The 26,340-nt window shown below is 42.1% G+C and overlaps 2 protein-coding genes across 3 annotated transcripts in view; one reads left to right on the forward strand and one right to left on the reverse strand.

Annotated features, from left to right (window-relative positions):
- DPP7 (dipeptidyl peptidase 7) overlaps positions 1–2,477 on the forward strand; it is a 39,613-nt gene extending 37,136 nt beyond the window's left edge. Inside the window, exons 12-13 of one of the 2 annotated variants that reach the window (XM_058038168.1) lie at positions 528–598; positions 1,663–2,477. In XM_058038168.1, the coding sequence (XP_057894151.1) occupies positions 528–598; positions 1,663–1,804 (213 nt within the window). In that variant the 3' untranslated portion in view covers positions 1,805–2,477. The remainder of the gene's footprint in view (positions 1–527; positions 599–1,662) is intronic. The other variant, XM_058038169.1, reaches the window with a different exon arrangement.
- A 3,395-nt stretch (positions 2,478–5,872) lies between these two features.
- MAN1B1 (mannosidase alpha class 1B member 1) lies at positions 5,873–25,307 on the reverse strand. Its single transcript, XM_058038376.1, has 13 exons — positions 25,118–25,307; positions 22,825–22,933; positions 21,571–21,707; positions 20,443–20,603; positions 18,330–18,439; positions 16,859–17,044; positions 14,712–14,860; positions 13,914–14,102; positions 12,882–13,072; positions 11,181–11,301; positions 9,329–9,526; positions 8,903–9,034; positions 5,873–8,117 (listed from the first exon to the last, which is right to left on the reverse strand). The coding sequence occupies exons 1-13, from the start codon at positions 25,247–25,249 to the stop codon at positions 7,914–7,916; spliced, it is 2,019 nt and encodes a 672-aa protein (XP_057894359.1). The 5' UTR covers positions 25,250–25,307; the 3' UTR covers positions 5,873–7,913.
- Positions 25,308–26,340: the final 1,033 nt, after the last annotated feature.

Consider the following 26,340-nt stretch of genomic DNA (forward strand, 5'->3'; position numbering starts at 1 on the left):
GTGATGCCAGCCACGTGCTCCTGGCTCTCTCTAGTCTTAGCACACTTGGTGAGACCAGATGGACACTATGAGCAGCGATGCAAACTACATGTTTTGTCTTAGATTCAACAAAACCTCAGAGTGCTGTCAGTGTCCAGTCTAAAATTTAAAAACCCAGGACTGGATTTTGTGCTAGTGGAGCTCCTGATTGAATACAGAAGCTCAGTGTTTTAGGCTGGCTTGGGATCCTACGAAAAACAGGCTGCTTCCGGTGCATGGATCCAAAGGAGACCTAACTTCCTGTACTGTACAGTACAGTACCTGTACTGGAATCAGCTGAAAGTTCCCAAGTTGCAGAAAACATTCCTTTCATTTTGGACAGGTGATCTGCTTCATTCAGACTGTTAGCTGTGGATACCAGCTGTACCAAGGATGTCTTCCCATGCTTTTCCTCAGTCTTGCCCAGATCATGTTCCAATTTTCAGAACTCGTGTCCAGTTCTGCCCAGTAACTTGGTGAGAACTGATCTTTGCTCCTTCTCCTCCCAGATAAACAGCAGTCTCAGCCCTTCACTGATTGCACTTACCATTAAAGGAGGTGCCCATCACCTTGATCTCCGGTAAGTACCAAACTTTCCTTTGCCTAGCAAAATCCTGATTCCCTGGGTATTTGATCTCAGCAAGCCACAGCCCAAACAACCAGGAGATATTTTAGAATCACAGAATCATAAGAGTTGTTGAGGTTGGAAAAGATCTCTAAGATGCACCCAACATCACCACCATGTTCACGACTAAACCATGTCCTCGAGTGTCACATCTTCAAGTTTTTGAATGCTTCCAGGGATGGTGAATTCAACACTTCCCTGAGCAGTCTGTTCCATTACTTTGCAAACCTTTCCAATAAAAAAAATTTCCCTATTTTTCAGTCTAAACATCTCCTGGTTCAACTTGAGGCTGTTTCCTCTTGTCCTGTCCCTTGTTACCTGAGAGCAGAGCCTGACCCCCACTGGGCTACAATCTCCTGTCAGGGAGTTGTAAAGAGTGAGATGGTCCCCCCTGAGCCTCCTTTTCTCCAGGCTGAGACTCCCAGCTCCCTCAGCCATTCCCAGTGCTCCAGACCCTTCCCTGGACATTCTCCATCCCTTCCATGTCCTGTTTGTCAAGGGGGACCTAAAACTGACCTCAGGATTTGAAGTGTGGCCTTACCAGCGCCTAGCACAGGGCAAGTACCTAAAGAGGATGGGTACAAGGCTATTGCAGCCCAATGTAGAAGAGTGATCTTCTTCCCCAGCCCAGGCCTCTTTCAGCCTCCAGGGATGCTGAGCTGTGCAGAACTTGGCACTCAGCTCACCTACTGTCATTAGATCATGTTCTTGCGCACGGGGTGGCACAAGTGTGAGACAGCCTGCAGCAATCAGTCACATGAAGTAGTCCAGTGCCATCTGGCATTAGCTATCTGCCTTTAGGCCTGGAGCAGAGGGAGCAGCAGCCAGCAAGGGCCAGCTTGGGCCTGCTGCCCAGCTGTACTGGAGATCAGACACTACAACTTGGTTTCCAGGGCACACATACGAAGCACAAACCAGTCAATCTCTCTCTGTCCTTAAAATCACAGACTCTGCCTGTAAAGGAGGCAAGTACCAACTGTCCAGTAACTGACACTGGTCTACTTTCCTCTGCTTTTTAGGGGACACAACCCAGCTGACCCCCCATCCGTCACAGAGGTGCGCAAGCTTGAAGCCAAGATCATCAGCAGCTGGGTGAAATCTGCAGGCATGGAGCAGGTGCAGGAGCAGCGCGCAGGAGCTGCAGAAGGCAGCCAGCCCTGAGCCCTTCCATCCCCGCAGCCCCTACGTGCAGCTACCACAGGACACAGGAGCCTGCTGCACTGGTTCTACTGTACTGGCTGGGACACTGTTCTCTCCTCTGCCATGATGGTGGGAACTCCCTTTTCCAAAGTGTCCCACTTACACCTCATTGAGCGTGAAAAGAAATACAAAAGGCCAAATCACTGACAGAAGCCAAAACCACATTTTCTGGTCTCCATACTTGCCTGCTCAGAATGAGCGCTGTTACAAAGGGCAGCAGAAAGCATGCCTGGAAGGTCCAAGAACCATCACAGCCCTGAACAGGATGGTTGCATTAAGCACCTTAAGGTTGAAAATAAACTATTATTAGAGAAAAAGGAAATACTAGAGGGTTAGTAGAAAAGCAGAGGTATAATTATGACTGACACAGGGTCACGGTGAGCTCCACTAGTGACCAGTTATCTAAACCAGACTATCAGTCTTAGCCAGAGCTGTGGAGTGGGGCTGTTTTAGTTTTAGCTTGTCAAAGCGATTCCAGTTGCTGAGATGTAGATTTACGCTGTTGTCACTCAAGGGCTGTGTGTTGGTGACCAGTAAAGCACTCTTCCACTGAGACATCTTCAGAGCTTTTTAAAATCAATTACAAGTATATTAAAGTCTGTGATATAAAAGTTTATTAAAGGGTGTGATATAATTTCATGGCTTGGAAGTATAACCAAAGAAGATAAAAAAGGTTCCTTCTCACCTTCCCAACAGATGAATCTTTGCCCATGAACAGGTGCTACTAGACTGACTAAGCACCAATAATTACTAGCATAACTACATGCCAAAATACTAATTCCTAGTAACTGGCTGCCTCAGTTGGTTTTACTTTACAGTGATTTTATGAGTTAGTGGAGAGGTTTCCTGAGTTCCCAGAAGTTTTCACTGTTTGTGCAGCACAGTCACAGTAGTGCTTGGTATCATTTTCTGCACTGCTGGGCCCTCCAATGTCACAGTCGAGGCGGTCACGACATTAAAGCAGAGACCACAAGCAGTCTCAGTCTCAGTTGTCAACCGTTAGCAACCGTTGGCAACAGTTGGCAACACTTTATTAGTGAAATGGCTGATCTTTTATACACTTTCCAGTTGTTTTCCATCCAGCTGCAGAATGCTCTTATCTTTCTTCTCTCGATCTCCTTGGTTATGGCCTTGGAGAAAGCTCCTTATCAGCTTCTCGGTCCTTTAGCTAACAGGCCCGCTGCTAGCCCCTTGCCACACTCCCTGGTCACAGCAGGACTGGCTCCCAGAGCCAATGCTAGTGTTTCACAATATTTGGGTGCTGAGATCTGTTTCAACCACCTCTGCCCTGTTCTTAACAAAAGACGAAAGCTTCTGGTCCTTCCAGCCAGGGATGCTGAGGAGAGCAGGAACAGATGGATCCGCTCATCAGCTTTCTCAGATACGTGTAAATGAAGGACAACTTGGAAGATTTGATCAGTCAAACTCCAGTCCCTGCAAAAGTCGCTCTAAGACTACCAGTGGCACTACATCCTCAGCTCGACCTGAATCCTCTCTGTTCATGCTGATGAAAACCTCCATGGGTCCTGCTTAGAGCTACCCCTGTTCTTTTTGCTCCTGCTCAAGTCAGGCTTTGGCTTTGTTGCTGCTATATAAAGTACGCCTTACTGAAGTGGTCATCCTCACTTGGGCTCAGAGCCTGCAACTTTTCTGAATTCAGATTTGCTATGCCCCAGCCATTATTCGGGATTAACACAATAGGGGGAAAAAAAGGAGAGAGCAAGGATTGCATCCTGCTTTTATTTCCCTTCAAATAGCACCTTTCAAACCTTTAAGCAGGTACCCAGTGATCATCAGCCCAGCAGTGTATGAACACAGCCAAGTTCAGGGTCAAGTGTTTCAGGAAGTCACTGCAAGTTATCCTTTCAGGAAGTCACTGCAAGTTATCCCAGTCACCAGGGCTGGGTCTGTGCTTTGAAGAGAAAGGAGGCCTGGGTGTCTGCTGACCTTCTAGAAGGACAGGTTTTTTAATCCTCTTCTCTTGGACTATACTGAGGTCTTATTTTGCTCTTACAGACAGTTCTTATTCCAAAGGAATACACATAGTTTGATTGATATGGAAGGATAAACTAAAGGCTTTCAGATACCATGGCAAAGAGGTAATAGACATGGACATCTAAGGATAGATGAGCAGCACCATAAAAGAAATCATGGCAGAAGTCTGAAGCCAGTGCCACCAACATCCATAATATTTTGAATCCTTTGGCAAGCAAGCATGGGAGGTAAAAAGAAAACCCTGCTGTGTGGTACTGTCTGAGCTGAAGGGAAGAGCCCCAAAGCACCTCTCTTGAGCATCATGGGAATGCTGCTCCTGGTTGAACTTCAGGGCCACACAAGGATAAATGGCATAAAAGCAGTGAGTGACCCAGACCAGACCACAGGTGCAGACCCTGTGCTTAAGGCCTGCACCAATGAGGTTGTTGAACAAAGACCCAATTTGTTCTATCATCATTTACTGACACAAAGAGTGCAGCCAAGGTGGGAACATAATACAGAACAGGAACTCAGGGTTGGGCTCCAGTAGACACAGAGGCTTCCTGCTTTGGACAGCAATCTCCAGCAGTATTTCAGAGAACAAAAGAATCCAAGTCTTCCTTCCCAAATCCGAAATCAGAAAAATCTTAACCCTTTCTCTTGAAGCAACAAGCTTCATGGAGCTACCCCATCATGTCAGTTTTACTGATCCTGTTAAATATACTGAGTGTGACACTGGCACTCAGGCGCTGAATTCCCTTGCAGGACTATTTCTAAGAGGAAAGTCTTGAGGTGCGGGAAAAATTCACAAAACTGTAAATGCGTTATTACAAAAACCTTTCTTATCTTCATCCATCATCACTGCCAACATCACACTGGCATGGTACAGGAAACAAGGTGTATTTGTCAGAGTAAACAGAGCTGTACCTGAGCTTGGTATGGAATGCTGAAAATCCTGTTAAATGAAGTCCTGCAAAACTGCCAGCTTCTACAGACCGGTAATGAGAATTCAGCTTTCAAAAGTTCAGGGATTAGATGGTAACTGTGCCCCATCCATCTGCTGATTTTTTTTTTGAGCATACAGGTCAGTATTTCCTGAATTGTGCCTCAAAGCCCCAAGTGTGAGACTCCCAAGTCCACAGCCCTCCAGTTCTCTGTGGGTCTGCCCATGCCCGGCTCTGTTTCTCAGTGAAAGCCCAAGGCTTTCCATTGTGAAGGACAGAATCCCTATCTCAGTGGTAGCCTTCCCACAACACTCCACTTAAGCCAAAAGTGTCCCAGTATGTAGAAACACCAAAGTGGATTACAGACACAGCAGTTCAAGCTTTGGAACAAGAAACCACAAATTGAGTTTGAGTTGCCCTGGAGAAGCACACTATGGAACAGAAATAGGCTGTGGAACTCAGAGACTGATCGGACCCAACAGTTTGCTAAAGAAGTAAAAATAAACAAGCAATTAAAATTACCTCTGCAGAAGAACAGGAAGAATAGATGAGCTTGGTTGAGATTGTTTGTTTGTGCCATTTCACAAGTGACGCAGGGGTGTGAAACAAGCATTTGTTCTCAAAGGGAGTGAGAGCTAACAACCTGAACCTCAGGTTTAAAGGCTGAGGACAGCAAAGCCACATTTTGAGGAAACTGCATGGTCCAAGAGGAACTAGACAGAAATCAGCTGGACCAACAGGCTCAGCTAAAAGACAAGACATGTTTGAGGAAGTGTCAGTTTATTCTTCTCCCCTTCAACTCATTAGGAAATTAATTACTGCTCTCAAGCCAATCATAAAACAAAAAAAAGTATCACACAGACTCCCATAGTCACATTTGTAGACTCGACTGCATTAAGACTTGTGTACAACTTCCAAACCAGAAGATTTTTGGTAAGCATTTATATATGTATTCCATTTTCCAAGAAATCTCTCTTGCTTCAGTCAGGCAGCTCTCCCGTGAAACACCAAACCCTGGAAGTTTTACAATCCATAGCACAGTCAAAATTAAAGGATCAAAATTCACTTTGTTCAAAGGCACAAGGCCAAAGCAACACAGGAGAGCAGGACCTGGGTAGTGTCACTGAATTTAATTTTTTTCCTTTAGTCTCCAATTTTAAGCCTTTAGCTTTTAGCCCAAACTCAGCTCCTCAGCAGCATAAACCTGCTTCATGAACAAAAAAAACTGAAGGTGCTTCCTTCCACATTTCCACTGCACTATCTTAATTTATTGTTGTGCCAAAGAAAACAGAAGCCTTGACAGCAAATCAGTTATGTAGCCAAAGGCCATAGTGACTGGATTCCACTGCACTTGTAAATGAGAAGCTTGTTCTCAGAGTTACTGCTGGCATGTGAACGAGAGGAACATTAACATTCTGCACTGACTAGTTATGTCCTGTCAATCCCAGGACAGGGTCCCTCTGATGACAGAAGAATGTGCATTTAAATAATTCCTAAAATTTCTCCATTTCCATTAGTACATGGAATGATAAATACTATATAAAACACTTAAATAGTGGTCCCAAGAGTAACTTGTAACTCCAGCAAACAGAATGGATCAGCATAAAACAAAGATGCATCTTACTTTACAAATCAAAGATTACAATTACTAAAAAATACCTCCCTCAGCCACTGGAAAATGAAACATTAGAGTCAAAATCAGTCAGCTCTATTAACAGCTGGTGACCTCTGGATTTAGTGGGGATTGCAGCTCCTGGCCCTGCCCATGACACCCCTGCCATGGGGGAAAGAGACTTTTAGTGAGACCAACTGGAAATATGAACAATCACATTTCTGAGATCTTATCCATGAATACAGAACTGTCCAAGTCCAAATCCAAAAGGAAAAGCACTCTAGAAAGCTCATTTTCAAATTCATGGCTTAAAATCTGTACATGTGCACATATAAAAATGAAAGATCCCAGGGGTCCTGTAAGATTCTTTAAAAACCTGGGTCCACTTTGTCTTCAACTAACTGAAATTAATTTCTCCAATTCTACTGGGGTCTATAACTGCTGTAGACTGTCTGCTTTTAACACTACTGCTGAAAATACCCACTGTACTCCTAAGGAAAAAAATAACTGACAATTTCTCGATGGTCCAAGAAATTATGAATAAGAAGAACTTTGCTGTACAGCTGTAGGTTTGTTTTGAGTCAACAAAAACCATTATGTGATATCTGAACAGGAAGGGACACAAGGAAGCTGATACTTAATATGCTCACAAGCTTTCCCAGTGCCCAACCTCTGAAAAGCTGGAAGCAGCTTTCAGTCAGAATACCTGAGTCTAACTGATGCAAATAAGATATAAAATGCACATGTAGTTTTACTTGCATTTCACATTATCTCCTGCTTTCCTGCAGGGAAGTTAAAAAACTCAATATTTCTACAAAATTATATACCACTTTGAGCTAAACCAGCAGCAAATTCTCTTTCACCATTCATTTCAGCCACAACTTGAGTACTGTTCCAAGTACTCTACAAAACTAAAACACTATACAACAGATGCTCTGCTGCCTCTTTCTTCTCTTAACACGATGCAGCATATCTCGGGAGTTTGGAATGAGATCAGAGTACCAGCAGCAATACTGACAGCTTTTCCCTGGGACAGCACTACAGCTCTTTGTTTATTCCACTTTGCACCTGAACCACTGTCACGGTCTGACAAAGGAATGGCTCTGTAATCCAGTGTTTCAGTGAATCCAGAATAAACCAGAAAACTGGAGGCTTATTCCTGCTCTCCAGGAACAACAGGGTGCCCTAAGCCAATTCGCTGCATTCTCAGCATTTAATGAGCATTTAGTAACACTGACATAAATGAGTCATCAGTTAAGTGGGCCATCAGAGCCCCAAGAATGTCATGGTCCACGCTACAATTACCTTCTGAACCTCAGCACCAGGGAAATCAGCTTCATATGGCACAGCTTTGCCCATCCCAGAACCAGAGATCAGATTTAAGACTGATGTGATTTCTTCAAACCAGAAATGCTTTTCCCAAGCTTCTGTCTGTTGTTTGAAGTCAAAAAGGTGCATTTTATAGCATCTCTCCTCAAACCCTGAAAAGTAAAGTGACTTGAAGATAATGCCACCACTGGAAGATCCACTGATGTAGAGTCTATGCTGGTACCCAGATAGGGAGTGGATGAGCCTCTGTGTTAAAGACATATTTGTCAAGGTTGATTAAGTCTATGTCATCTGAGAATAGCAGAAACATGTATTTGAGTGTTTCCCCAAGGAAGAAGCTCTCCATTTTATCCCGTGGTTCTGGATTCCTGGGATTCTGAACATTGTTAATAGAAGTATAACCACCGGTAGGAACCTGTGCAAAAAAAAAAAGAAATAAAAAATCGTATTTTTGCATAACCTAAAACAATTTTTTACTTCCTAACATCCAGATGCACTTGGAGAAGATAAGTGCTATGAACAGATCATGTTTTCATGCTTTTCATTTCATACTTGGTTTTCATTTACGTATAAAGCTTCAGTAATGAAAAAAAACTCTCATTGCATTTTAAAAGAAACCACAACAATAAATGAAGCAAAATATCCATTTGTGCTCAGGGTAGAGGGGTATCACAAAGAACATCCCTTTGAAGTTTCTGGACAAATATACAGAAAGGAACCAGAGATTTCTACATTAGAGCTGACCCAAGAACAGACCATATTTGGTGCCACACTTTCAGAGCATATCAGTGACATCTCCATGAGCACTGTAGTCAGAATGAACACAAATACTGTTAATGCCATTAATGCCATTTTATGCTATTTCTTTTTTCTTTGGCAACTTTAATTGAAGAGTTCTTTCAATCCAGCCATGCCCTTCTCAGCTTCCAAAGTCTAGAAACTACAGATTCTAACACTTTGGTAGTCTTGCCTATAGCTTCTGTATTTCACTTTTTCATCAATGTAATATGACTTCTTTCATTATATAGACTAAGGAGGGTATCTCCATCTGTAAGAAAACAATTTTTCTGTATATACCTAAAAATTCCCCCAGATTTATCTGATGAATCCTGAAACATAGTATGGTTTTCAAGTTGTTGTTAGAAAGCAAGTGAAAAAATACAGTCCTGACAGAACAAGGTTATAATAAACTGGCCTTACCCTGGTGTATCTGTTGAAATTCTGCAAGATTTCCCAGCCCCAGTCTTGATATTTCTTATCACCAGTGAATCTGTACATATAAAAAAGGCTTTCCACAGTTTCTGGTCGCAATAAATTGTGTCTGTCTGCAGGCTGCAAGAGAAAAAAAGGCAAGAGTATTAGACAGGGAATTTCCTCAAGGATGCATGCAGGGAGAAAAATAATTATTCACATCTCCATCTGCTCCCAAGAGTTTGCTATGCATAAATCAGCTTCTGAATATACTGCTGGGGTAACTAAAACCAAAGCCTAGGGTACAGCTAGAAGGCAAGGCAGAGAAAGAATTAGCTGCTTCACAACAGACCCCATTGCTAGTATCTGGCCAGGAGTTCAACAGCAGAATAGAGCTACAGAGAAACCTGAAATTCAGGCCAGTTATGTGCTCACCTTGATTTCTACATCCTTGTGGCCCTTCTGCGCATGGAGGTTGAAGTGTACAATCTCTGGGCTCAGGCCTGTCTCTACTTGAGCATACATCTGGTAGCAGGTTTCTATAAGAGTTTCAGCCAACTTCATATGATCAGCAGCCAGTCCATTGTGAGCTCCCAGTGCTAAAGTACCCGGCAAGAAGCAAACCAAGTGATCCTGCAAGACAAGACAACTCTTACTGAGAAGTTACACATCAAACAGCAGGGGAAGTAAGGAGGCACCGTCTTTTTAATTTTTTTGATTTTTTGTTCTTCTTCAAAACACATTTCTGGTGCCAACAACTTGAGGATAACTTTTTAACAATCTCATGTAATGTAACATGAGGCAGGCAGCATTATTACAGAAATCGTTAATTTCAAAAATGTAGAAGAATGTGTTTTTATGACAAGTTTCTGGAAAAAAGGTCTCAGGTCATGTTGAGGGGAAGAAGAGTGTCTTTTGGTTTACCAGAAGCATACATTTCATATCAGCTCATGCAGGACATCAACAGAACCACCTAAAGGCTTCACATCCTCATTCTAACCTAATGGTAGCTTAGGAGCTAAACCTACCATTGACGTAAGAAAATAAGCACCGCAGATTAATGTCACATATGGAATCTCAAATGATTTTCAACATTCAGAATCAAAGCTCAGGTCTCATCACTCAAAAACACAATAAAACCACTCTGATGTCCCTGTATGGACCTTTAAAAGCTTTGTCTAGTCCTTAAAGAAAGTGGAGGGTTGTAAAGGTCAGCATAGACATAGGAGCCAAACATCCCCCACTGTTCCAGCTGGACGGGGTAGGAGACCTGTCCAGCCTTCCACCCAATAATAATGGATTAAAACAAAAATTCTGACTCCCTGAAACAGAAGGAAGTGTTCTGACACATACAGACACCAAAGCCAAATCTATCTGTCTCAATTCAACTCTGTCCTGTCCTGGAATGGGGCAGCCCCCTCCACCCAAAACCCAGACTCTGGTCTTACTCACAGCAGGTTTTTTGGAGAGCTTTTGGGAAATTCAGATCCAAGAAGCACATGCTGAAAACCAGTACTAAAGATCTTAAAAACACTACATCAGGAAAGGCTATACATACATTAATAATACATCACTCATCTTTCAGACAAGCTATGCACATATACAATACCTGCACAGCATGGGATTTTTAACTGGAAGATCTTAAAATACACAAATTGGGAACACAGGGTAAAGATCAATCAATTTTCCCTACAGCAAACAGCATACTGTTATACCCAAGAATCTTCCAGGTAGGAAAATAAAGATGTCATGAATGGACAGAAACCTCCAAAATTGTTAATTTCTTTTCAAACCCCATAATACAGTATTAGATGACATGCTTCTTTTGAAGGCAAATCTGAAAACACAGGTGTGCAAGTGCCTACATTTATTTTTGAATTATTGAAAACTAGTAATACGTAAAATAGGTATTATTGCAACAATTTAGGGCCCTGGAATTTTTTCCCCCTGACTAAAACGGGGGGAAAAAAGAAAGAAATTTTAATTCCAGCACCAAAATGTTCAGTCTTGAAGGAACAAAATGGGTTTACTAGAGTGACTCAGAGAAGGCCCTCGGTTTGCACTTGTAGTTAGTATCTACAAGGCAGTTACTCATTAATGTCATCACACTGGACAGATGTGTATGTATATATCATCTTGTGTTTTGGGTTTTTTTTTCATTTGTTTGTTTTTGTTGGGGTTTGGTTTTGTTTTTTGAGAGGGAAAAGCTTTGCATTTGCCTCTGTGTTGGGTTTCATTTAAATTTTGTAATGGTTTTTCTGTTTTCTTTTGCAGTTATATTTCTTACCATCTTGGCACTGAAATGGCCGTGAGCAAGCTCTCCTACAAAAGTAAGCTTCTTGGGCTCTGATCTCTGAAGAAGATGCTTTTTCACTCCTTCTATGGCTCTCATATAGTCTTCCAACAGCCTGTGAAAAAAATCATCCCCAGTTGGCTCACATGCACACAATAAGAACATATTTGGTCATAGCTGATGTTCAGCACAATCTTTTAGACAACTGTTACTTCAGTCTACAGAGTAATATTTAACTAAACGTGAAAACTCAAAAAACTCCCTCAGTAACCATCAACACAACATTAATCAGTTGTCACTACCATGTAGCAATTTACTTGAAAAGTAAATTTATTTACTTGAAAAGTAAATAATACTTTAATACTTATTCAAATATTAAAGAAAACACCTGCAACTGTTTCTAGGCAATAACCAGATTTTTTTTCAAAAATCCTTGGAAGCAGAGTTATTGAAATCACAGAAAATCGAGGCTGGGAAGGACCTCTTGGAGGTCTCTATTTCAACCCTCTGCTCTGAGGCAGATTCAATTTCACCAGGTTATCCAAGCAATTTTTCAGTACCCCCATCCAAAGATGGAGATTTAAAGAGTTTAAGCAATCTTTTCCAATTGACCTGTCTCACTGTGAAACACTGTTTCGCAGTATTTAATTTCATTTTTCCTTGCTTTCATGTACTTTCAATATGGAAAACAACCTGTTGATTGTGCGGCTCACAAAATGCCATTGTGGTCCCAAAGAAAGCAGTTCTCCATTTACAGTAAAATAAGCCTCAGAAAGAGCAGTGATGAAAGCTTTGTTTGCAGAAGGGCATCTGCTCTGACACACAAAAATGCCTCCAAGAAGCACATTTTTGCTCTGTCTGCATTAAACTCCTTGAAATTAACAAGGAGTCTAACAGTCTAACAGAATTAACTTATATGCAGACTTGTCTTGAAGGAAAGTTTCTTTTCCAAGCTCTTTAACTCCTCCTTGTAAACACTCTTCCACTAATGCAGTACAGATAAAAGAAACATATGAGACTTGAAGAGGGACTTTTTACAAAAGCATGAAGTGATAGAGCAAGGGTCTTTAAACTAAAAGTAAGTAGACTGACACAATATTAGGAAGAAATTCTTCCCTATGAGGGTGGGGAGGCCCTGGCACAGTTTGCCCAGAGGAACTGTGGCTGCCCTGTCCCTGGAAGTGTCCCAGGCCAGGCCGCATGGGGCTTGGAGCAACCTGGTCTAGTGGAAGGTGTCCCAGCCCATAGCAGGGGTAGCACAGAAGGAGCTTTAAGATCCCTTCCAACCCCAACCAGTCTGGCATTCTGGAATTAAAGAGAAGATAACACAAACATCAAACTCTCCTTTCACTAGCAAACCCAGAGGAAACACAGACATCACTGTCAAAAGGAGAGGCCCACAGTATTTCAGAAGTGTCATTATTATTCTCATCTCCTTTCTGTGACACTCCTCACATCTGAGGAAGAAAAAGCTTTTGTGGAGAGGGGAGTTTTAAGACTAAGGCTAACTCTCCTTGTGTTCTTTCATCATGTTACCACAGGTCTCTCTTTCTTCATAGCTTGCTTTTAAAAACAGTACTAAGTCCAGCTGACTCTTGAGCACATGCATTGTTTTTCTTTAAGCAGCAAACTACAACAGCGGGTTTTACAGCTCACCTGATTATAACACCAATATCAGAAGTGTAAAGAACTTACTCATTTTCTTTCTTTCCACCCTGAATCCACTGCTTAAGTAGATACTCATAGTAACTGTCAGCTCTGGCTCCCAGAGTGTAGACCCCCAGGTGGGTGAACTGTCCACTGTTGGTGTTGATGAACATAGGCACCAGGCCATCGTTTTTCCCTGAGAGGATGTGAACATGCTTCATCACCTCATCTACAGCTTTCTACAAGAAAATGGAAAACATAAATTATAGGTATAAATGAGGTACAGAACTGTGTCACGTCACTATAGTCCAGTAACAAACCTGTAACTTTGCTCCCCCAAATTAGCATCAGGGACATCAAGTTCAGCTAGAGCAATATATTAAATTCAAGATTTCAGACTTTTGGACTCTCAAAATACGATGTTCTGGTTATGTTCAAGTACTCTGAAGCAATTATAACTGTTTCCTTTCCTTGAAGGCAAGCCCACTCAAAAGCCAGTACTACAGCACTCAGATTTACTCAGACTTGCAAAGGAGAAGTTCAGCAAAAAAATCAACTACATGAATCTATTTAGCAATAGTAAGGTTCTTTAAATGACTGCGTTCTTCAACACTGAGCTGTGGATACAAAATATCAAAATAATAACATCAGCAAACAAAAAGAAAAATGGAAAATATTATTTTCTCTGAAATTCTTTTTATTTCAACTAACTTTTCCCTATATGGTGACCTGCTCTCAGACTCTTAACTATTGAATGACATTTTAGTTCCTTGGATGGTAACATTTCAGTTTTGTTCTCTGCACACAGAAAACAGTATCAAGAAACTACACTCAGAAATTTTTATTTTTCTACTTAAAAGCTGTTTCTGAGGATGAAAAACAATTACTCATCTCCACTACTATTTCTGGCATTCAATAAAATAACGGAATATTTTGTTTCTTTTTCTTCCCTTGTCTAGAGTTCCACAACTTTTTTATCATAACTTATAGACTCCTGAGACCATGAGTACTGATGGAGAGTCAGTGGTAGAGCTGCAGAGAAATGGACAAAGCAAGCAATATCAACTGATTCTTCCATACCCGGAATTTCTCATCTCCAGTCAGACGAGAGAGCTCCCTGAACTCCAACTGAATGCTGGTCACCTCTGCCACAGTGCTGTCAGATGTCCAGCGAGGGGGATGTGCAGTGCCCCGACCAATGTTGACATCAGAATAAGGTATCTTGGACGGCGTCTTGAATGCTGGCATAAGCCTGTTTCCAATGTCTTTCTAAAGAAAGCACAGGGTCAAAACAAGTCAAACCAAAAATACATATATATATATATATAAATAGACATCCGATTAGATTTTCTTCACAAAGCAGATGGAAGAAGAACAGCAGCTTAGTTTTAGATGATGCAAGCAATTAAAGAAATTTAAAAAGACATTAACTTATTCATTGTAATGAGCAGAGTTTCCACCTTGTCCTTAGCACTGCAGGCCTCATCTGAGGCTGCAATCCCTAGCATGCAGTCACGGGCTGATCTAGCTAATCTGCTGAAGCAGCTGATGCTGTTAAGACACACAGAAAGGGCAATAAAAAACAACTATTACCCTTTGCCAATCATTTATTTCTTCTTTTGTTTCATGAACTTCATGATGGTCAACCATTCATCAGCAGAAGACCAGACATACAAGAAAAGGTGACAAACACAGCAAGGCTTTGAGGTTGTACAGAGAGCAGAAGTGCAGGCTTCAAAGCTTAATGGTAAATGCCTTCCCCACCACTTTATGAAACTGTTAAAAACCAGTAACATTTAACTTTCTGAGGAACCTTCCCTCAACTTTGTCCAATATGGAATACATAACCCAATTTCATTTGTAAGGCCAGACACTCACAGCTTTTTCCAGGAAAAGGCTATCTCCAGAGAGGTGGTAGGTGCTCAGCAAGCCACCCAGGATACGGATAGTGCTCTCAAACAGGTTCACATCCACATTTTTATCAAAGACTAAATCATTTGCTACCCATTTTCTTGCTTCTTCAAACTCTGCAAAGTGTAAAAGGTAGTTCAGTTCAGAACTTCTGCCATGTTCCAATAACTAAAGACATGAGTACTCCATATATTCATGACAGTTACTTGTATTTGTCTATAGAGATGAATATTTTAGGTGGAAAATTAAAATGAAGAGCACATGCTGGAGGAAGTTTCATTACCATTGGCTTAATTCTTATTCAGCACACACCATAGAAGCACACAGACAGAAATATCCACCAAAACAGAAAATCCTTAATAGTTTAAAAAAGAATAGAAGAATTTTTTAGTAAAATAGTCCCAAAATTAGAATCGTTCAAATCCATCCATTTGACTTGTCAAATAATTAGTTACACTTCCACAAAGCCTGCTACTTTTAATTTAATCTTTTTCAACCAGACCCATTATCCAGCACAGTAACAGGTAACATTTTCAGTTAATAGCTTTAGCCTAGCAATGTCCTCAGGAGCCTGCTTCCTGCAAGATGGTGCAATCTTTTTCTCGAGAAACAAAAATGGTTGTTTATCACATTACTAATTCAAAAGAAAGGTTAAAAGAAAAGGCATATTATGTTCATCAATCAGCTTAGCAGCAGCAGCACTCAGTAACTGCTTGGGCACAGGGTCTCCACAGTGCGTGTGAGTCAATTTAGCCCTCACGACTGGAGGCTGAGCTATTTCAGTGATCTCACAGCTTCTGGAAACTCCTGCTTGTGAGAAGCAGAACAAACAGTTTACCAGAATGGAATGCATTCCTTAGAAGATAAACTCTGGAGCAAATGGATGCCTCTTCGCCCTCCAGTCCTGGATGCTGGGCAAATACAGGATGTTGGGCACGTTGAGAAGAATTACTAAAATTCTTCAGTCAGTGTTGTCAGAAGTACAACAGCAAAGGCAGAGTTCTCTGCCACAGAAGCTTTTGCATTCATCAGGTGATAAGAAAGACTAGCAGCCTCAAACAGAACTTGCATTTACATAGCACTTGTTATTCAGAAGAAACCCCAGGAGCTCTCTAAGGCAGTCAGCAGAACTGATAAAAAACAGAAAGAAGTCCTCACCAAGAACCCATTTTCAACATATCTCTAATACTAATAATTTATTTTAAAAACTCTACTCAGTTCAAAATTAAATAGGAAAAAAAAGAGCAACATACTGTCAACTTGATTAAACTTCAAGACAGCCTGCGCAGGCTTAGAGCTGCACACACACAACGTATTATTTTACAAAAACTTCAAAGGTAGAAGAGACAGAACCATGAAATACTTTGAGTATTTATTGCACCCTCACTGGCAGCTCTGTTCTTCATATCATGACTGAAAAATCTGTAAGTTTAATAAAAGTTTACAAAGGTGGCTATTGACCATGGTTAAAAAGATACAGTTCCAGAAATTTTTAAATACCATTAAAAAAACCTCTGCATTGCGAAAAATAAAATCCCAACCAACCGACAACAAAAAAAATGGTCATAAATACTAATTAAGCATTAAAGTGTTTTGCAACAGAATTGCAAAATTTTTGGCTTAGTTTTTTAAATCTGTTTGAAAGTTTTCTAGCATGGTCATTTCCAGAATAACTCTCAAAAATACAGACAACAAAACAATTCAGGAACAAGTACTGAGCAGTCCCTTTCTCCACCCATGGATTCCTTACAGAAAAAGCCTTCTTAAATCCATATATGAAATACTGGTATTAGGTGTGGTAAAACACAAGCAAGGAACATCGAGACACTACTCAAGAGTGATGGGCAGAGAGCCCCCAGTGGCTATGTAATGGCACAGAGGTTTTAGTACAGAAACAAAGACCAGGAAGTTTATTAAAATATCCCTCAAATTTACCAGATACATACACTGTGTACACATACATATGTATGTATGTATTTACCCTCACAAGGAAGATAAATTTATAGGCCACATGTAATAAATATTCCCCTCAAAGAACTCTGAACAGGCAGTACCTGAAAAGAAATTAAAGAATTATTTTAGGGGAAAAAAACTGGAAGAGGGAAAAAAATTACCTTCTTTTAAGCCTAAAATCCACATGGTATCCAAGGCATCAATTAAGGTAAGCCCAAGTCCAAACCACTCGCTGTAGGACTTGGACAAAGGCTTCAGCTCATCATGGCCCCAGGCAAAATCCTTGTACCCTTTCCAGGCATGGCGGAAGGCTTCAATCACAGCCAGCTGGCGCTCATTGATGGGCACTGCAAAGGAGAAACAGCACCTTGCTCAGGACTTCTACAGGGCACTGATGCAACTCTACTACGCACCACTTTACTGCATTGCACCGAAAATAAAATTTCTTTCAAACTAACTGATCACTGCAATGGAAAAACCACCCTCATATTATTCGTTTCAGAACAGCCTTTCCTCAGCAGAATAACCAGTCAGTGTTTCCAGTCAGCAATTCAGTCAAATTCTCTGGAAGAGAGAAATCTCTCTGGAAATAGAGATTTCTCCCTGGCAACAAAACTGTCACTTCTGCAAATAAACCATTAAAATAATCATGCACAGCTATAGATGAGTATCACTAAAGCTCAAAAAGACAGAAGCTAGGAAATACCAGATTAAGATCCATGGTAATCCAGGTGCTGAATACATATGCTTAAGAATAAAATCCTCAGCTAATTCAACACATAACATCTTTCCTTCATCTTCCCTCTCTTACCAACTGCTTTCTGTTAAATTTAAAATCACTTCTTCAAAATTATTTCTATTGAACTTTCTATTCAATATCAAAATAGAAAGAAAATTTACATTTTCCATCTTGGCTAAACCAAGTCTTTTTCCTTAGTTGTACTGATGTTTTTGCTTGCAATCTGCTGTGAAGTGGAGCTTACATTACACATTGAACATGAAAAATTTCAAGCCATTCTGAAAAATTATGAACAAAGACTTCTAGAGTGGGAAACACCAAGCAGCACAGCTAACACCATAAATATTAAGCTTGCAGAAGTGCAAATACATCACACTGAAATATGTCATGTTCATCACACCAGAACTTCCTGGTTTCTTTTCTGAACTCAGAAAAAGGAAGAACAGGTTCTTAGCTCCACAAGTGCAGCAACTTTAAAAACAAGTTCTGCAGCTTTCTGGTGAGCCTTAAAAATAGTTCCACTTAGTTCAGGGAGGAAGTCATTTCCCCTGTATTTGCAGAACAAATGGAAAGGCACAGCTGAAAAGGAAGCTGTCTCTTGCATGCCCTCCTTCTTTAGGTTATCCTGCCTCTTCCCAGAGGCTACATTTCAAAGATTTGTCTCTAAAATTTATTTTCAAATTCTGAAGGCTAACAAGCATGAAGGCTGGCATAGTGAAATAAGAACACTGAAAAACTAGGATGTTTTAGGTAAGCAATCTCTCCTATACTTTTTGTTTCCTTTAATCTAAACAAACAAATAAAATAATGTGTTTGGGGAGAAACTGCACAACTGAAACCATAAATGCAAACAAACAAACAAAATAAAAGGTATCATTAGCTGCTCTATTTACTTGGTTCTTTCTGGTCTTCAGGTTCCACAGGTGAAGATTTTTCTAGTTCCATTATTTTACTGGATGGAGGTTCAGTGCTTTGGTCAGGTTCTATCACTGCTCCTCTCCAGCTGCAAATACAAGGGACTTATTTTGGTCACAGAAAATCATGCAAATGAATGGGACTTATCTCTGTATTTTCTTTATCACACAATATTTTGATAAAACAGGAGTTAGATTTTGTAGCAAGGCTCAAAATGATTATGTGGCCCACTAAGTAAGTTTTCTGTTCAAAGAAATTTTCTCTGCAGAAAAATTTTACTTGATTAAGAAATGTGTGTTACAAGCTCTTGGATTTTCATTAAATATCTTGGCAATGGAATTTAATAAAAAACTTCTTAAAATAAACACCTGAAAAAGTTGTATTACAAACAATTTGTTATCTACCAGCTCTGAAATTACCACACTGACTACTAATACTAAATAGTACCATGTTGAATCCTCTCAATCCTTCTCCCTGAGAGAAATCCCCAGGGCCTTCTCTTGGAAGAATATATCAGAGTTTGCCCACCTAGGCTGATAGAGAGGATGCAGCCCATGGTGCTCTGCAGCACTACTGCCAATCTGCATTAGATTGCTTCCCCATTGGCCAGTTCACATTGCCCACCCCAACTATTCATCCCTCATTGCCCCTACAGGTTGCTGCCCTTTGTCCTGTTCTTGTGGCCTTACTCTGAGCAGCTTCTGAAAGAGACACTTTGAAGAAGGTTGCAGCATTTCTACCATCCTGCCATGCTGCAAAAATGACACATAAATGATGATCACCAAAACTCATGATTAAGTAGAAAGGATGAGATGCTCAAAGTACTAACTCTGCTATCAAGGGATTACAAGCCTTCTCTTCTATCACAGATGCGTAAAGCAGTTTTTACAGGTTTTCATGAAGAATCTCCTAAAGGAGAAGTCTTTGTCTTTCAGAGCAGACTTCAAGTCAGGCCAAATTCAAATCAAGATCAAACAATCTCAACCATACCATTTAACGTATAGGTATGGTGTCTTTGAGCCCATTATATGCTTTCTAAGGGAACCAGGCTTACAGGATCTTTAAAGTCTATATTGTTTACTTTAACAGTCCGACTCTTTCCAGTCAGCATACCTTCTGACTTAGATAAATGCCATATTTCATTTCTTACTTGCATTCTTTAAATTTGTAGCTAGTCTTCACTATGTTCTCATTGCTCTTGTAAGTTCGCTTATTACCACCTGTTTAAATCTGTGAGTTACAGCCCACGCCAAAGCAAAACAATAAAACATTTTCAGACAATACTGACAGCCAAAATGCTGAGCCAGGCACAGTTCCAATGCTATGATCTGCTCATCTGAGCCAGTGATAAAGAGAACATAAAACAAATAAAACTCTCAAGCCTCATGTTCCAAGTCTGAAGAACCTCTGCTGAACCTTTGGTAGTCTTTTCTATATCCACATTACTTTCCTTCACTTATTCCCAAATCAAAACACTTACATAACCATAGAAGCACAGACCTCCTGTTAAAGATACTACCAGATCTGTACAAGGAATGAAATGTCTTGTAAGAAAGAAGTAAGCACATCATGTTACACTCACACAGCTATGTACACATCCATTGGTTCTGCCTGGTTGGCCTGGGCCCAATTTCTTTAGTAGCACCAACCCACTGACAATGCTATCACTTTCCAAACCTGCCCCAGGACAAAAACACTTGCAGCAGCACTATTACATTGATACTGTTAGATTAACATTTATTACAACGAACAGCAGAAACCTCTGGACACTGAGAATCTTGCTGAACATTAAGAGTGTCTAAGTGCATTAGAAATACAGCCAGCCTTGCAGGGCTCCAAACCCTCTGCAGCTGTGTGATGCAAACAGTAAAATCAGAGAAACTGCACATTCATCAAAATTAAATCTATCAGCCTAGTAATATCAGCTGCTATCAGGCCAGGCCTGAGAACAAACCTTTGTGTGGACAAAGAAAGAAAATAACCTCGGACACATACAACAAAAAGCCCTTGAAATTTTCACTCCAACACTCAATGGATCTTGGCACAGGCAAGGTGGAAGGAAGCACTGTACCTTGCCTGAAACATTTCTACCTGATAATGGATTTCTCAGTTTTCTCTACTTTATCCTTTTCGACCAGCTCTTCTACAGCCCTCATGGTATCATGTTGGGTCTTCAGTCTTGTGTCTCTCCGTGGCGCCTTTATCTGAAGATTGGAAGGACCACGACGAACATGAGGTGGTTTTGGTGGCTTCTGAGAATAGGAAAAAAAAATGTGCTTGGTAAGTTGCAGAGATGGTAAAATTTCAAGCCATAAATCAATATCATTCCAGTATTAAACATAAATTCATACAAATCTTATTTTGTTTGTTTTGCAGCAGGCAAATTCTGACCTGAATGGAACCTATGTAAAGATCTTGTGGGTTTGTTTGCTTTAAACTTTTGGTAAAATCATCCCATTCTTAAGTTTACACTGATAAATTACTTCTAAACTACCTTTACTGCTCACAAGTATTCATTTAACACATGGTAGTGATGAAGGATTGTAAGGATATTAGATTCCATTCTACTAGGCACAGTAAATTTATGAGAATTAGCAAAAGAATGCAAAAACAAGTTTCCACAATGCCAGTGTAAAAACCAAGAATTACTATACAGTAACACATGTACATTTTTGCATGATAAAGAAAAGATTTCACACAAAATTTTGTATTCATTAACTGAACATCCCTGAATTCATGAGATAAATTCATGACAAACAACACAGTAACCAGTATTCCTTTGCTCCACTAATTCACAGTCAGTTGATGTTCCTTTCCCACTGCATTCCCCACAAACATAACCCTTCAAAATCTATCATCTGCTCTTTCTGAAGCTATCTCTCAAGCTCCCAGATGAACCATGACTCCAGGCTTCTCACAAGAGTGGAGAGTGATTCACACAGCACAAGTGAAGCCTCAAGTAAGAGGTCAGTGTGACATAAAGTCCTGGCCCTCCTGGGAAGAGCAGTGAGTAAAAAACAGCATACAGAACATGTAAATAAATAAGGTAAAGCCAAGAAATACAATACCAAAACCCTCCCTGAGAGGACAGCATTCCACCAAGAGCACAGGTTTACTGCAAGTTCCAACTCCTTCTTCCACAACAACTGTTGGAACCAAGCACTATTTGCCTTCACAATCTCTTAGTGACGTCAGAAAACTAATTTCTTCTCACATTACCTGCAGTGAAAGCTCAGGGTAGTCTCCATGGTTGGCATCTGCTTTCTGGGGTGCTGGTAGAACAGCTGGATTTGCCAGCTTCAATCTAGGAATTTCTTGTTCTGTTCTCTGATCATCGAATGATTTGTTTGTTATACCTAGACACACAAAACTACTCAGCACAAGGAATCAACAGTCAAGGCTGCAGTTAGAAATTTATAACAGTTTGCTGTATACAAGTAGTAGATGCACCTCCAAAAACTGTTTGCATTCACAAAGCATTGATAAAAACACACTAATTGTTAGATACAAAGTGTATTTTGGTATTAATCCTCTCCCTAATATAAAAGGAAGTTCCTAAAAGGCACATGGGGATTTTTAAAACTGATACTGTTTCAGTTTTTCAATACAATTAATAAGATAATATCAGAAGTAATGCGCATTAGTATTATCCAAATGCTTAGAACTTCTAAACTAATTGGGTTTGATCTACCCGTATCTACATACAAACACAATAAAGAAACCACACTCAAAACTTTCAGATTTTAATCAACTGTCATAGTTTTGGAAGGGTAGTTCCCAATTCAGTGCTCCCTGAAACCACAAAAACCATAACACTGCTATTCTCTCTCCCTTTTCTGTTCTGCCCTCCCCCTTCCCCTTCCCTCTGGTGTGGATGAGTTGAAAATTGGTGGCACAGAAGGCAAAGATCACAGGTTGAGATAAGAACAATTTTGGGGAAACAGCAATGAAATAAAAAAACAAACACTAAGGACAACAATATTAATAACAAAAGGTATAGGAAAAAGAAACTATTTACATGAAGGCATGAATAAAGATGGCTGGCCCTGCTATGTTTTCTCTGCCAGGAAGAGCCCCTTCTGCCCAGCACAAAGAGCCCCTTTCTCCCCTCTCCCACGCCCAGCAACAACTGAGGGGGTACAGAATAACATCCAGACCTTAGCCACACCCCCTCCCAGCTACTTCAACAAATTAACTATCCTGGCTGAAACCAGGACATCAACTAAAACGAAACGTTGCCCTAGTCAACACAAAGAAATAAATGGAATACCAAAAATATTTTTTGAGTAAGCACTGCATCATTCAAACACCACATAAAATCATCTCAAAACTGCATTTTAATGAATACACCCAGTCATTAGCAATGGAAATTAAAACTGGTTATAAGACCCACAATCATCTCCTAATATCTCATTGCCAGAACGAGGTGTTAACAGCTCAGTCTGGCAATTGTGAGCTGTACAGAACACATACTTTTCCATGTTTCCCCCATGCTTGTGTACGAAATTACTCCACACACTGCCAAGAACGCAAACAGGAAGAGAATGACACTCCGCTGGAGTCGGGACAGCTGCTTCCATTTCTTTAGGAGAGAAAAGAAGTAAAAGAAAGAATATTTAGCATGACATTAAGAACCTACTTGGTTAAAAATAAACTCTTATTAGTTCATTCAGATTAAAACCCACAAAACTGACTAGGTTTAATTTTACCCTGTTTCCAGCTGCATATATCCATTGCTAATTTTCTTTGATAAGAGAGAAAACAGAAATCCAACCAGCTGGCACAAGAAGCTCACAAAAAACAGCATAAGAACCACCTGCTCAAAGAACCTCAGAAGCTGCCAAATGCCAAGATTCCCAGAAAGCTTCAACTACAGCTGACTTCAATCACAACCTCCATTGGTTGACCTGAGCACCTGCTAAGCTATCAACTGGGAAATCAGCCAAAAGCCTCTTTCCTCCTGGCTGGCAAGGGACTGCAGAATGCACATGCAAAATTAGAAACACGAGAAAATGGCAGGAAAACTAAAAATGTTACTGCAGCAAAGAAGAAAAGCTCAAAATAAGGTGAGCACCAATCACTGGCAGGTCATGGGTTTGATCCTTGTATGGGCTGTTTGCTTAAAGAGTGGGTCCCTTTCAACTCAGAATATTCTGTCAATCTGTAAAAGAGAAGTCAGGTATCCTGGCTCTGACAAGCATGGGAACTGTCACACAGAACAAATTCTGCACCACAAAAAAAAGAGGCACCAACCTGCAGCAATGTGAAAATTAAGTAAAACACCACAACAGCAAACAAGACGAACCCACAATCTTTTCAAGTTTAGCCCTGGGCAAAAATGTATGGTTAACACTAGATTATATGCAACAATCACTGAAAAACTGACAGCAAATTACATTAACCTGAACGATGCCAAGGAACATTAGCCTCAATTTACAGAGAGAGAAGCTGGAGTTAAACATCAAGGGTTAAACTGCCACCATTACTTTTCCAACAGTCCTCCCGAAATTCACTAATTCCGGTTTGGATATACAGAGGGAACTTCACTGCCAATGCTACACTTGGGAAGGACCTTTGCCACAAACCACACAGTACTTCCCATATCCTCATGCAGAGGCCGGGAATGTCTCAGTGGAGAACTGTCAATGGGCTCACACTGTGAGTCCCACAGCACAATTTCCTGCCTTACATCCGCACTGTTGACTGTACAGGAATACTGTTATACCCTTCTCTGGACACACTGCAAAATGCTGGTCCCACTGTGTCATCTTCAGTTCTACCTGCTTAGCAAACTCTATGATCCTTTTCCCACTGCAAAAAGACGCTTGAAATCCAGCAGCCCTGTGGTTCATCAGGGTAGGATGGGAAAAGAAGCTTTAATTGTGGTGTCTTGCAACAGGTAGGAGTAAGGCACAAGAACATGTGAGGGCATTCACCACCATCTTACTGTTTTTTTGCTCACAAAGAATAAGTGTAAAATGAAGGGTGATGACTCGGGCCCATATCTCTCTAGCTGGTAATAAAAAGAGAACTGTGGGACTGTGTGCCTAAACAAGCTCTTCATACACACTTCATCTGATGACCTGTAAAGCCTCTGTAGGTGACTATACATCATCTCCTATCTGTAACAAGGGTTATCTTGGCCCTCTGACTCACTCTTTCCCACAGAAGACTCTCCAGCCCAAGACTCCCATCCCACATGAAGCTGTCTGCCCATTTTACCCACAAGCAGACAAGGTCACTTCCCAGAAGTCTGCCAGAGGACCCCTCTTCTCACACTGTTCCCTTTAATCTCCATGGCCAGAAGACAGGACCCTCCCCTTAAGCCTTAACACAGGGAACAAAGGCACAGAGACCAAACCTTCATTTCTGTCCAAAGTGCTCGGCGTTGCCTCTCAAATGTGCACGAGCAGAGGGCAGGATTTTACCGTATGCCCCCGGTCCCAGCTTTATTCGTGAAAATTAAGACATGACGTGGAGACACCTCAGCCAGCCCGTGCCTTACACACCCCCATCCCGCGGAGAGCAGCCCTGAGCACTCCGAAAGCAGAGCCCAGAGCGAGGCAGCCCCAGCGCCCAGGGCCGACAGCCACGGCCTCTGCCCGACTCGGAACTGGGGGACGACGCTAGGCCCCCCGTGAAACTCCAGCTGCACCTAAGCCTAGGGACATTCCTGACCGCCCAACAGCCCTCCCCCATCACCAGGTGCCCCCGCACCCAGGCCAGGGATACCCCGGTACCGCACAGCTCCCCGCATGGCCCTCACCCGCCAGCAGGAGCGCCGCCGCCAAGCCTTGCTGTTGTTATAGCCACCGACCCCGGCCGCCTCCTCTGGGCCGAGAGTGACGGAGATGAAGTCCCGGCGCGGCGATCCCGCGGCGGCGGCACCCGAATACATGGCGGCGCCTCAGGGGCCGCCTGCCGCCATGGCCCCGCGGGACGGAGCGGCCGCTTCCGGCAACCGCTTCCGGTGCCGCTCTGGCGCCGGCGCGTCCGCGCTCGATGGCACCCGGCGAGGCGGGAGCCAGCGCGTCCGGCGGCGCCGCGGAGGCACCGGCCCCGAGGAAGCGCAGTCGGGACGGGCCCTCTCCGCGGGCGGGCAGGAGGAGGGGTGTCAGCCTGCGCTGCCCACTTCGCCGAGCCGCCCCGAGGCCGCAGCCCTCGGCGTAGGTACGGCCCGAGCCCCCCACTACTCCACGGGTTCGGGCTTCAAGCCTGGGCAGGGGTCCTCGAGGCTGCTTTGATTTTTGCCCTTGCCTCTCGCTGTCCCGGCGCATCTCGCCGAACCCCCGCCCTGCCCTGCGAGGACAGCAGCTGCTGGGGTGGGCAGTGAGGCGAAGGAGAGGCTGGGAATCCTCGCTGTTCTTCGGTGTCGTGAGACTACAACATAGAGACCCGTCACAGAATCATTGGCATGGAAGAACTGTAAATGAAGACATGCATGTGGTAGATAATAAGGAAAATAAACTCAGTAAATGGCTTGCAAGTCCCCATGGAACGGAGAGTGGGCCGCTGTGGTGAGGCGCAGCCCCGGCACAGAGCACTGTGCCCGGACCCGTGCGGGAAAGCCCCGAAGTGCTGCTGCCTCCGAGAGGACAGGAAATGCTGTCTGCTGGCATTGTCACCTGCCGCGGAAACACCGAGACACAGCAGTTTTCCAGCAGGCAGTGCAGGAACACGGGCCTGAGAGCAGACAACTGGAATCTGTGAGAGGATGTGAGTGGGTGAAAAGCAACTTAACTAGTTGTGTAAATAGACCCTTCCATAAGACCTGACACTGAATTTTGGTATGCAGTAGGAAGTACTCATCCCACACAATTCCTTCCTTCAGCTGCTCCTCCACAGCCCCCCAGCCCCGTGCCACTCCCTCTGCAATTAAAAATTTCCCTACGGAGAAGGAGGGACATACTCAGCTGGAGTAGGGAAGAGCATCGTTTAGTGATGTACACCTTCAGAGCCATAGCATAGCAAATAATAACTTCAAGCGCA

The sequence above is a fragment of the Melospiza georgiana genome, chromosome 20 (assembly GCF_028018845.1).
Source record: "Melospiza georgiana isolate bMelGeo1 chromosome 20, bMelGeo1.pri, whole genome shotgun sequence".
NCBI lineage: Eukaryota > Metazoa > Chordata > Aves > Passeriformes > Passerellidae > Melospiza > Melospiza georgiana.

Excerpts from the sequence above, each read along its gene's own strand:
- MAN1B1 (XM_058038376.1), bottom strand. The coding sequence starts at position 25,249 with ATGTATTCGGGTGCCGCCGCCGCGGGATCGCCGCGCCGGGACTTCATC. Across the intron at positions 9,527-11,180 it reads GCCATTTCAGTGCCAAGATG|GATCACTTGGTTTGCTTCTT; the intron begins GTAAGAAATATA and ends CTTGTCTTGCAG. Across the intron at positions 9,035-9,328 it reads ACAAGGATGTAGAAATCAAG|CCTGCAGACAGACACAATTT; the intron begins GTGAGCACATAA and ends TTTCTCTTGCAG.